The 12,050-nt window shown below is 42.9% G+C and overlaps 1 protein-coding gene across 6 annotated transcripts in view; it reads left to right on the forward strand.

The window, feature by feature from the left end:
- LOC139765003 (hematopoietic prostaglandin D synthase-like) overlaps positions 1-12,050 on the forward strand; it is a 205,735-nt gene that overhangs the window by 22,738 nt on the left and 170,947 nt on the right. For all 6 annotated transcript variants that reach the window (XM_071692058.1, XM_071692056.1, XM_071692060.1 and 3 more), the window contains exon 4: positions 10,286-10,406. In XM_071692058.1, coding sequence (XP_071548159.1) covers positions 10,286-10,406 — 121 coding nt within the window. The remainder of the gene's footprint in view (positions 1-10,285; positions 10,407-12,050) is intronic.

The following is a 12,050-nucleotide window of genomic DNA, read 5'->3' on the forward strand; positions in this document are numbered from 1 at the left end:
TATGTCATCCATAGTGCTTAGAAAAACTTCATTTTTGTGTAATAAGGATATTATTATTATTATTATTATTATTATTATTATTATTATTATTATTATTATTATTCAGTTTCTAAAAGACGAAACAGAAGGAGGAGTCAAGCGGCGGGTGCTCATCCTCTTCGAAGGATCAGATAGGCAGTATGTGTGAGGAAGGAAACCTGGATGTTCTGGCTCTGATTGAAACGAAGCTTAAGGGTAAATGGGAAGAATGGATGAGAAAAGTCTTGGGAATAAAGTTAGGGGTTGGTGAGAGGACAGGAGCTAAGGAAAGAGTAGCAATACTCCTAAAGTAGGAGTATAGGGAATGTGTGATAGAGTGTAAAGGAGTAAATTCTAGATTGATTGGTTAAAACTGAAAGTGGGTGGAGAGAGATGGATGATTATTTGTGCTTATGCACCTGATCATGAGAAGAAAGCTCTTGAGAGGCAAGTGTTTTGGGAGCAGCTGAGTGAGTGTGTTAGCAGTTTTGATGCACGAGACCGGGTTATAGTGATGGTTGATTTAAATGCACAGGTGAGTAATGTGACAGCTGAGGTATAATTGGTGTGCATGGGGTATTCAGTGTTGTGGATGGAAATAGTGTAGAGCTTGTGGATTTGTTTACTGAAAAAAGACTGGTGATTGGGAATGCCTTGATTAAAAAGAGAGATATTCAGAAGTATACGTATATGAGTAGAAGAGATGGTCAATGGCATTATTGGATTACGTGTTAATTGATAGGGGTGTAAAAGAGAGACTTTTGGAAGTTAATATGCTGAGAGGGGCAGGTGGTGGGATGTCTGACCACTGTCTTGGAGGAGAAGGTGAAGATTTGAAGAGGTTTTCAAAAAAGAAGAGAGAATTTCGGGGAGAAGAGAATGATGAGAGTAAATGAGCTTGGAAAGGAGACGTGTGAAGAAGTAACAGGAGAGATTGAGTGAAGAATAGCGAAAAGTGAGAGAAAATGACGTAAGGGTAGCTGGTGAGGAATGGGAGGTATGTAGGGAAGCATTGATGGCATGTGCAAAAGATGCATGTGGCATGAGAAAGGTGGGAGATGGGCAGATTAGAAAGGGTAGTGAATGGTGGGATGAAGAAGTAAAGTCGTTAGTGAAAGAGAAACGAGAGGCGTTTGGACGATATTGACAAGGAAGGAGTGCAAATGACCGGGAGATGTATAAGAGTAAGCGGCAGGGGGTCAAGAAAAAGGTGCAAGGGTTGAAAAAAAGGGCAAATGAGAGTTGGGGTAAGAGAGTATCATTAAACTTTTTGTAGAGTAAAAAGATATTTTGGAAGGAGGTAAATAACGTGCGTAAGACAGGAGAACAAATGGGAACCGGTGAAGGGGGCAAGTGGGGAACTGATAACAGGTAGTGATGAAGTGAGGAGGAGATGAAGTGAGTATTTTGAAGGTTTTTGAATGTATTTGAAGATAGAGTGGCAGATATAGGGTGTCTTGGTTGGGGTGGTGTGCAAAGTGAGAGAGTCAGGGAGAGTGGTTTGGTGAAGAGAGAAGAGGTGGTGAAAGCTTGCAGAAGATGAAATCCGGCAAGGTGGCGGGTTTGGAGGGTATTGCCGTGGAATTTATTAAGAGATGGAGTGACTGTGTTGTTGATTGCTTGGTAAGGATGTTCGGTGTATGAATGGATCATAGTGAAGTGCCTGAGGATTGGCGGAATTCATGCATAGTGCCACTGTACATAGGCAAAGGGGATAAAGGTGAGTGTTCAAAATACAGAGGCATAAATTTGCTGAGCATTCCTGGAAAATTGTATAGGAGGATAGTGATTGAGAGAGAGAGCATGTACAGAGCACAGACTAGGGAGAAGCAGTGTGGTTTCAGAAGTGGTAGAGGATATGTGGATCAGGTGTTGCTTTGAAGAATATGTGTGAAAAATACTTAGAGAAGCAGATGGATTTGTATGTGGCATTCATTGGTCTGGAGAAGGCATATGACAGGGTGGTTAGAGAAGCTTTGTGGAAGGTCTTAAGAATAAACGGTGTCGGAGGTAAGCTGCTAGAAGCAGTGAAAAGTTTTTATCAAGGGTGTAAGGCATCTTTACGAGTAGAAGGAGAGGAGAGTGATTGGTTCCCAGTGAAGTTCGTTTTGCGGCAGGGGTGTGTGATGTCCCCATGGTTGTTTAATTTGTTTATGGATGGGGTGGTTAGGGAGGTAAATGCAAGTTTTGGAGAGAGGGGCGAGTATGCATTCTGTTGGGGATGAGAAGGCCTGGGAAGTGAGTTAGCTGTTCGCCTATGATACAGCACTGGTAGCTGATTCGAGTGAGAAGCTGCAGAAGTTGGTGACTGAGTTTAGAAAAGTGTGTTAAAGTAGATTGAGAATAAATATGTATATCAAGGTAATTTGGTTCAGTAGGGTAGAGGGACGAGTTAGTTGGGATATGAATTTGAGTGGAGAAAAATTGGAGGAAGTGAAGTGTTTCAGATATCTGGGAGTGGACTTAGCAGCGAATGGAAGTGGAATTGAGTCTAAGGGTTGGGGAGAGAGCGAAGGTTCTGGAAGCGGTGAAACGTTATCTCGGAGAGCGAAAATGGATATGTTTGAAGGAATAGTAGTTTTAAGAATGTTGTAAGGTTGCGAGGCATGGGCTACAGACAGTGTTGTACGGAGTATGGTGGGTGTGTTGCAAATGAGATGTTTGAGGACAAAATGTGGTGTGAGGTGGTTTGATCGAGTAAGTAATGAAAGGGTAAGAAAGATGTGGTAATACAATGAGTGTGTTTGAGAGAGCAAAAGAGGGTGTGTTGAAATGGTTTGGACATATGGAGAAAATGAGTGAGGAAAGGTTGACAAAGAGGATGTATGTGTCAGAGGTGGAGGGAACAAGAAGTGGGAGATCATATTAGAGGAGGAAGTGAAATGGCGTATGGCGTGAAAAAGATTTCGAGTGATCTGGGCCTGAAATAGAAGAGGGTGAGAGGCGTACAAGGAATAGAATGAATTGGAACGGTGTGGTATGCCGGGGTCGACGTGCCGTCAGTGGACTGAACCAGGGCATGTGAAGTGTCTGCGGTAAACCATGGAAAGGTCTATGAGGCTTGGATGTGGATAGGGAGCTGTGGTTTCGGTGCATTACACATGACAGCTAGAGACTGTGTGTGGACGAATGTGGTCTTTTTTGTCTGTTTTCCTGGCGGAACCTCGCTGAAGCAGGGGATAGCGATGCTGTTTCCTGTGGGGCGGGGTAGCGACAGAATGGATGAAGGCAAGTGCGAATATGTACATGCTTATAAATGTATATATCTGTGTATGTATATGTATATGTATGTATATGTTAATATGTATACGTATGTATATGTGCGTATATGGTGTTTATGTGTATGTATGTGGATATGAGTGGATGAGCCATTCTTCGTCTGTTTCCTGGCGCTTCCTCACTGACGCGGGAAACAGCGATTATGTAGTAGTAGTAGTAGTAGTAGTAGTAGTAGTAGTAGTAATAATAATAATAATAATAATGATAATAATAATAATAATAATAATAATAATAATAATAATAATAATAAGTGGAAGTGGATCATAGGATGGGGGAGGGGGCGAAAATCCTGGGAGCCTTGAAGAATGTGTGGAAGTCGAGAACATTATCTCGGAAAGCAAAATTGGATATGTTTGAAGGAATAGTGGTTCCAACAATGTTGTATGGTTGCGAGGCGTAGGCTATGGATAGAGATGTGCGCAGGAGGGTGGATGTGCTGGAAATGAGATGTTTGAGGACAATGTGTGGTGTGAGGTGGTTTGATCGAGTAAGTAACGTAAGGGTAAGAGAGATGTGTGGAAATAAAAAGAGTGTTGTTGAGAGAGCAGAAGAGGGTGTTTTGAAATGGTTTGGGCACATGGAGAGAATGAGTGAGGAAAGATTGACCAAGAGGATATATGTGTCGGATGTGGAGGGAACGAGGAGAAGTGGGAGACCAAATTGGAGGTGGAAAGATGAAGTGAAAAAGATTTTGTGTGATCGGGGCCTGAACATGCAGGAGGGTGAAAGGAGGGCAAGGAATAGAGTGAATTGGATCGATGTGGTATACCGAGGTTGACGTGCTGTCAGTGGTTTGAATCAGGGCATGTGAAGCGTCTGGGGTAAACCATGGAAAGCTGTGTAGGTATGTATATTTGCGTGTGTGGACGTGTGTATGTATATGCATGTGTATGGGGGGGGGGGGGCCATTTCTTTCGTCTGTTTCCCTGCGCTACCTCGCAAACGCGGGAGACAGCGACAAAGTAAAAAAAAAAAAAAAAAAAAAAATAATAATAATGATAATAATAATAATAATAATAATGATAATAATAATAATAATAGTAATAATAATAATAAAAAGTTATGTTATTATTATTATTATTATTATTATTATTATTATTATTATTATTATTAAAAAGTATCTACATCAGAAAATGAAAAGTCATCCACCCAACCCCGGGTCATTGTCCCAGAAATGTCAGACCTACCTCCTCTCCTCCCTGTCCCAGTCCGTCCCAAAATTACTCCACTTACTCCACCTCTCCCTCCTGCTGGAGTGTTGGTGAGAGATCTGGGCCACATCACAGACTCCCATGGGTGAACACTTTTTAAACCTTCATTAGAAAGGTTAGGGGTTAAGACGCAACCAGCAACGTGAGGACAAAGATACGTCTTGTGTTGCGTCAGTTGAACGCGAGACTTGCCCTGGACGAAGATAAGCACAGCTTTTATGAGAGTTTTTATGAGAATGACACAGAAAAAGTCTTAAGAAACCCATGATATTCATTAGTTAAACTGCCGACGAAAAAGTAGTTAATGAATAGATGTTTGTCTTCCTCTAGCCCTCACTGCCCTGGGGTTCTCTTCCCGGTATAAAAAGTGTGTTGCAGACTGATGGATCATTCCTTGACTTGAAAGGACGGTTCATTGAAGTCAACGTGTATGATACTCTTGTCTTTAAAAGTAGAGTGTAAGTCAGCTCATGTATTACGTAAAAAACTCGTTATGTCAAGATTTGTAACCCAGTGTCGTTGCTTATGCGATGGTCACGTAAAATCAAGCTGGGTTAATTCGATATCTTTGTGTGAGATTACATTTTGTTTTCACTTCAATGAATACCACATGTCTCTAAAAGAATAACGGGTAAGTAAGGTAAGCATAGAGGCTGCTGCTGGACCCCTTGAAAATTGATTTCATCCCTAGCTATCATGAGCGAGCGTCTCGCTGGAGTATGTTAACCATAGGCTACTGACGATTTTTAGACTGCTGAGGCGCTTCCCAGAGAGGCAGCTGGGCTGTTTTCCTTGGTTCTGATGCTGTTGGGTTCTGTGTACAGTATGTCAGGCTGGCGACTTGCCTGTCTGAGCGTGGGTACAGGATATAGCTAGTGATAACATGGTTTGTTCAGCCGCGTTATCTATGATTAAGGGCTGCCGGAGCTCGCCACATCCACAAGCGCCACTACCGGCCCGTGGAAGGAGAACCTTTACTACATAAGTTACGTGTACTTTCTTATCATCGTACCATGAGTGTGTGGTGACCCAAGGTCACCTGAATGACGTCGCCATTGACCTTTGGCTTCAGACTTCTCTCGTTCCCGTTGGGAATAGCTATCCCTCCCAGACCTGACCTCGCCGCTTCTTAAATGCCCTGGTATCACCGCGGTATGTTAGTCAAGCAGTTGACTCGCTCTTAGTCTAGTTTAACGGGCTGTTTTGACTAGGATTTATTGGCGTGGAACAACTGAGAGAGAGATTGGAAACACGTTAAGCAACAACAACAATGCTTTATTAGATATACCTAGTGAGGTAACAAAGGACAATGAGCTACTGAAGGTGCAGGATTGTGGTGAAGAAGAGGTACAGTAAGGTAGGTGTAGTAACACAAGACAGGTTTGGCAGGTAGGAGTCCTGTGGTGCTGGTGAGGATGCCAAATGAAGCAGCAACACGGGGGAGAAGTGCCTGGCTGCCCAGTCAACGTGCAGCTCCTGTAGGAGGAGGTGGGTGTGGCCCGTATCGCGGCTCCTGGAGTGTGTTGCGGCTGTCGGTGTGTGCCTGGGTTGCAGGAGGCTCCTGAAGAGGCGGTAGGGATGCAGGAGTGCCGCGGGCGTGGCCGTAGGTCCCTAGTTGTCATAGTTGCTGCTCGTGTCACGATGTCCCACGCGATTCCTGGCGAAGGTGGACGTCGGAGTTGAGACACCACAATGACACCTGCCAGGAAGATGAAACGTCAGGAGTCACGTTGGGACATCTACTGACGGAGACTTCCTAAGGGCGGCTTGAGTGTGGCGTCACATCACCAAGACTTCAGGTACCGGAGTGGTACACTTGTTGTCTGGTGGTGAGTCACCTACCTAACTGACTTGCTTCGTTGTTGATGGTTGTCGTGGCGCAGTACGACACGGGCCCTTACCAATAGGCGGCCCGTTCCGTGTTTCCTACCGGGGGACCAGACTAGTTGTTAATCTGTGTCTCGCATGTGTGCATAGATCCCGCACTGTGGCACAACACGGTTGGAAGAGCATCTCCAGAACCCAGGGGAACCGGTCTGGACGATCAATGCACTGGTGCCTTTCTTGGCGGCACTTGGGACATGCTTCGGTGACACCCGGGTATTTAAGAGGCGGTGAGGTCAGGTCTAGGAGGTGTAGCTATTCCTAAAGGGAATTAGAGACGTTGAAGCCGAATGTCGCAAGATTCTGACCTTTCTCCTGTTGGTGGACTTGAGGTTAAGTTCGTAAGAGCGGCACGACTTATGGAAAGGGTCAAGTCATCTATAATTACAGCTGCAGCTTCTAATCTGCTGCCGTCGACCTCGAGTGTGGGTGTCAGGGGTTAATACTGCAGGTGCAGATGTGTGGGATGAGCCACCAAACACATTCTTAGGATTATTAGATCAGTTGAGGTCATAGGTTGTCACCCAGTCAATGGCTACGTCATTAGGGTGTTAGGCAATCCCTGGGAACGTAAGGGACTCTGGGCAGACAGCTGATATACGTATGTTCCCACATTAGATACATACGTGAAAGGTGCTTAGGTGCGAATGAAACAGTAAAGGTACAGACGTATTAGGAATGAATTATGATGTAGATTAATGGCTTAGTGCCCGAGGTGAGGCAACTGTTTTTGATAGGTCGTTCTGTCCATTGCTTTTTGGAATACAATTTTAACTTTATCCTCGATGCGTTACGTATCACCGTTGTGGATTTTGACAGTAAGTATAAGTTTAGGTATCTTATATCACCCCTATTATTGAAATGTTTTAATCATGATTTACAATGAGGTAGAGTTTATTAAAATGAGCTTTATTTTTACATAAGTATGTGTTAAAGATCAAGTAAATAAAGTCAGAAATCTTTCTCTTGGTTTAAAACACAAACTAGATTGATTTCAGTAAGGAAGGTTATAAACACTAACTAATTGCTATGAAGAGTGTGAGTTTGTGATGTTAGGAATTATAGGTTAAAGTGCTATCAGGATTGTAGGTTAGTCGGGAATTATAGGTTAAAGTCCTCTCAAGAATTGTAGGTTAAAGCATTTCTAATTATTATACTTTGTCGCTGTCTCCCGCGTTAGCGAGGTAGCGCAAGGAAACAAACGAAAGAATGGCCCAACCCACCTACATACACATGTATATACATTCACGTCCACACACGCACATATACATACCTATACATCTCAACGTATACATATTCATACACGCACAGACATATACATACACGTACATGATCCATACTGTCTGCCCTTATTCATTCCCGTCACCACCCTGCCACACATGAAATGACAGCCCCTCCCCCAGCATGTGCGCAAGGTAGCGCTAGGAAAAGACAACAAAGGCCACATTCGTTCACACTCAGTCTCTAGCTGTCATGTATAATGCACTGAAACCACAGCTCCCTTTCCACATCCAGGCCCCACAAAACTTTTCTTAGTTTACCCCAGACGCTTCACATGCCCTGGTTCAATCCATTGACAGCACGTCGACCCCGGTATACCACATCGTTCCAATTCACTCTATTCCTTGCACGCCTTTCACCCTCCTGCATGTTCAGGCTCCAATCACTCAAAATCTTTTTCACTCCATCTTTCTACCTCCAATTTGGTCTGCCACTTCTCCTCGTTCCCTCCACCTCTGACACATATATCCTCTTTGTCAATCTTTCCTCACTCATTCTCTCCATGTGACCAAACCATTTCAAAACACCCTCTTCTGCTGTCTTAACCACACTCTTTTTAAACACCACACATCTCTCTTACCCTTTCATTACTTACTCGATCAAACCACCTCACACTGTGTATTGTCCTCAAACATCTCATTTCCAGTACATCCACCCTCCTCTGCACAACTCTATCTATATCCTACGCCTCGCAACAATATAACATTGTTGGAACCACTATTCCTTCAAACATACCCATTTTTGCTTTCCAAGATAACGTTCTCGACTTCCACACATTTTTCAACGCTCCTAGAACTTTCACCCCCTCCCCCACCCTATGATTTACTTCCGCTTCCATGGTTCCATCCGCTGCCAAATACACTCCCAGATATCTAAAACACTTCACTTCCTCCAGTTTTTCTCCATTTAAACTTACCTCCCAATTGACCTATCCCTCAACCCTACTGAACCTAATGACCTTGCTCTTATTCATTCTTTCACACACTTTACCAAACTCAGTCACCAGCTTCTTCAGTTTCTCACCCGAATCATCTGCCAGCGCTGTATCATCAGCAAACAACAATTGACTCACTTCCCAAGCTCTCTCATCCACAACAGACTGCATACTTGCCCCTCATTCCAAAACTCTTGCATTCACCTCCCTAACAACCCCATCCGTAAACAAATTAAACAACCATAGAGACATCACGCACCCCTGCCGCAAACCAACATTCACTGAGAACCATTCACTTTCCTCCCTTCCTACATGTACACATGCCTTACATCCTCGATAAAAAACTTTTCACTGCTTCTAACAACTTGCCTCCCACACCATATATTCTTAATACCTTCCACAGAGAATCACTGTCAACTCTATCATATGCCTTCTCCAGATTCATAAATGCTACATACAAATCCATTCGCTTTTCTAAGTATTTCTCATATACATTCTTCAAAGCAAACACCTGATCTACACATCCTCTACCACTTCTGAAACCACGCTGCTCCTCCCCAATCTGATGCTCTGTACATGCCTTCACCCTCTCAATCAATACCCTCCCATATAATTTCCCAGGAATACTCAACAACTTATACCTCTGTAATTTGAGCATTCACTTTTGTCCCCTTTGCCTTTGTACAATGGCACTGTGCAAGCATTCCGCCAATCCTCAGGCACCTCACCATGAGTCATACATACATTAAATAACCTTACCAATCAGTCAACAATACAGTAGGTTAAAGTGTTCTTAGGAATTATAGATTAAAGTGCTTTCAGAGAATGCAAGTAATTGGCACCATTTTGTCAGGAATTTTCATCCAAGTGTCGTAAGTGTCACTTGCCAGAAATATTAGGTTATTTTTAAAGTTGTCCTTCCTGGTGTCATGAAGGAACTAAAGGCTGTTACAAATATCACAGTTTAATTCTCGACCAGTTAGGAGGCCAAGATTCTCGACTACTTTGGAGGTTGAAATTCTCGACCAGTTAGGTCTAGACGACGTCTACTTGTAAATAACTTTCATTTCCTTTTAAACCTATGATTCCCCTTACCTTTGTTGCTTGTTTTCATTGAATCATTGATCAAGTTAATCATTGTTTCCCTCTTAAGACTTAGTCCCATTTGGGATCCCTCATCCCAGGCTTTCTCTTGAGCAGCATCACTGCTACATAACCTGTGGTTTTCCTCTGTGAAGTATGCGTCAATCCATTTCCATTATATTCTTACTTTATTAACCAACAAAATCTGTTTCCATTCTAATTCTAAAGCGAGTTCCATTTACTTATCTATTTCCATCTGCTGCACATAGACTATCATGGTCAGTAGCCACTGCCCCCATCTGCTGCACAGAGACTGTCATGGTCATAGCCACTGCCCCCAACTGCTGCACAGACTACCATGGTCATTATCCACTGCTCTCTAGCTAACAACCAGGAAGATATTTGTCCAGAAATTAAATTATTTCCACCTTTTAGAGCAATGTTGAACCCTTTAGCACAAACTAGACAACATAATCATGTGTACACTGTATGCCATTACTTCCACAATATAATTAAAGCAACAGTCAAGTTAAGGGCATCGACCCCCACAGTCTTGGTATGATAGGTGAACTGCAAGTGGGTATGTTCTTTCCAGGGTACGTCAGGATGAGAAGCTGCAGACTGCCATGGCTGAGAAGGTCAAAAAGCGCCTTCCAGAGCTTGTCACCATCCTGGAAAGTCGCATCACTGATCATGGCTGGATCCTCTCCACTGAGGTGTGTTATCATATATATGTGTGCAGACCCTCACAACTGGATCCTCTCCCTCAGGTGTATTATCATATGTTCAGACTGATCACTTCTGGATCCTCTTCTCTCATGTGTGTTATCACATATATGTGAGAGTGTAATGTTTTGCTTGATTTTGTTGAGGATCAGTTTTCCGAAGAGTTTGAGTTTGGATAGTGAAAACAGAAATGACAAAGCAGTAGGAAGTGGGATACTTGGGTGGTGTGGAGGGTTTTTAGATTGGTATTATATTGGAAGGTTCCAGATGTTAGGAATTTTGTTCTGTAGCCAGGTGTAGTTGGATATATTTTACTCTAATTGCTTGGATTGCAACCAGGCCATATTGTGTTATGTGAAGGTTTGGTATGTTGTTGGGGTCAATAGTTGGAAGAAAATTCTTCAAGGCTTTGATTGCATTGTTTATATCACTTGGATGTAAAAGTGAATGGGTAGTTGTTTCTGTAAGGTTTTTCAAGACTCCTGTGAGTTGGTGTAGCAAGTGTGGATCATCTTTAAATATTGTGGTTTATCATGTTGAGGAAGGAGTTCAGTCTGCAGTTTGCCTGTTGGTGAAAATGTTAGTGATGGTGCTGTTTAAAGTTTAGATTCATTCTGTGGTTTCTGTGTGGTTTTGTCTGAGTTTGTTTCTCTGTTATATGAAGTCAGCAATATGTGGGGACAAGTTAGGTCATATATCTACCTATTTCTTGTGGTGTGTGCTTTTAACTGGCATGATTAATGATGTTGATGTAGTGTTAGATTTCCTCATATAGGGATGTAAGATTTCCTATGCTTAAGTTGTGGGGGTTTAATTCTATGGGCTTTGTTAAAAAGTGGCCAGTCTGCTTTTACTCTGCTTTGTGTAAGGCTTTTTGATGGCTACATGGGTTGGGTGAACCAGGTGGAGTGTTATGAGGATGGGCAAATGGACAGAGGACAGTTCATCTAGAGTGCTCCAGGTGACCCTTGTGTGCATTAGATGAAATATATTCAATTACCTTATCCACTTTAGTGAGGTAGTATCAGGATTAATTGAACAGTGGCCTGACTTGTACACATCCAGAGTGTTGCTGTCATGAATAATGCACCAAAATCAGAGCCCAACATCTCCAGCCAAACCCTACAGGCCTCTCCATGATTTATCTTTAATTCACCTGCTGCGTGTCACCCAATAGACAGCATATTACCCCTGTATACCATACTGATCCAATTCATTTTATCGAATGCATGTCTCTCGCTCTCCTAAATGTTCAGGCAGGCCCTGATACCCTAAGGCCTCCTGTGCATTTGTTTTTTCCATTTTCTCTCCCTCCCACCTTACTTTTCCAGTATTGACACAGATATCCGTGTAGCCATTCATTCTTCTTACAACCTCTTCATGTGCCTAAACCTATTTGGCACACCTTGGTGGCAATATTGATCAGTCTGTGCTTACTATAACACCTCAGCCATTCCTTAGATGATCAATCTGTCTCACACCACAATTTGTCCTTAGGCATTTTATTTCCAACATGCTACCTTCCTCTCTTCCTTTGTAGTCTTCAGATGTACCCATCTTTGTTCTATAGATACAGACTTCTCTTTCCATTTACTCCTTACAAGCTTTGCCTTAACATACATATACCTTTCCTT

This window comes from Panulirus ornatus, chromosome 52 (assembly GCF_036320965.1).
Source record: "Panulirus ornatus isolate Po-2019 chromosome 52, ASM3632096v1, whole genome shotgun sequence".
Lineage (NCBI taxonomy): Eukaryota > Metazoa > Arthropoda > Malacostraca > Decapoda > Palinuridae > Panulirus > Panulirus ornatus.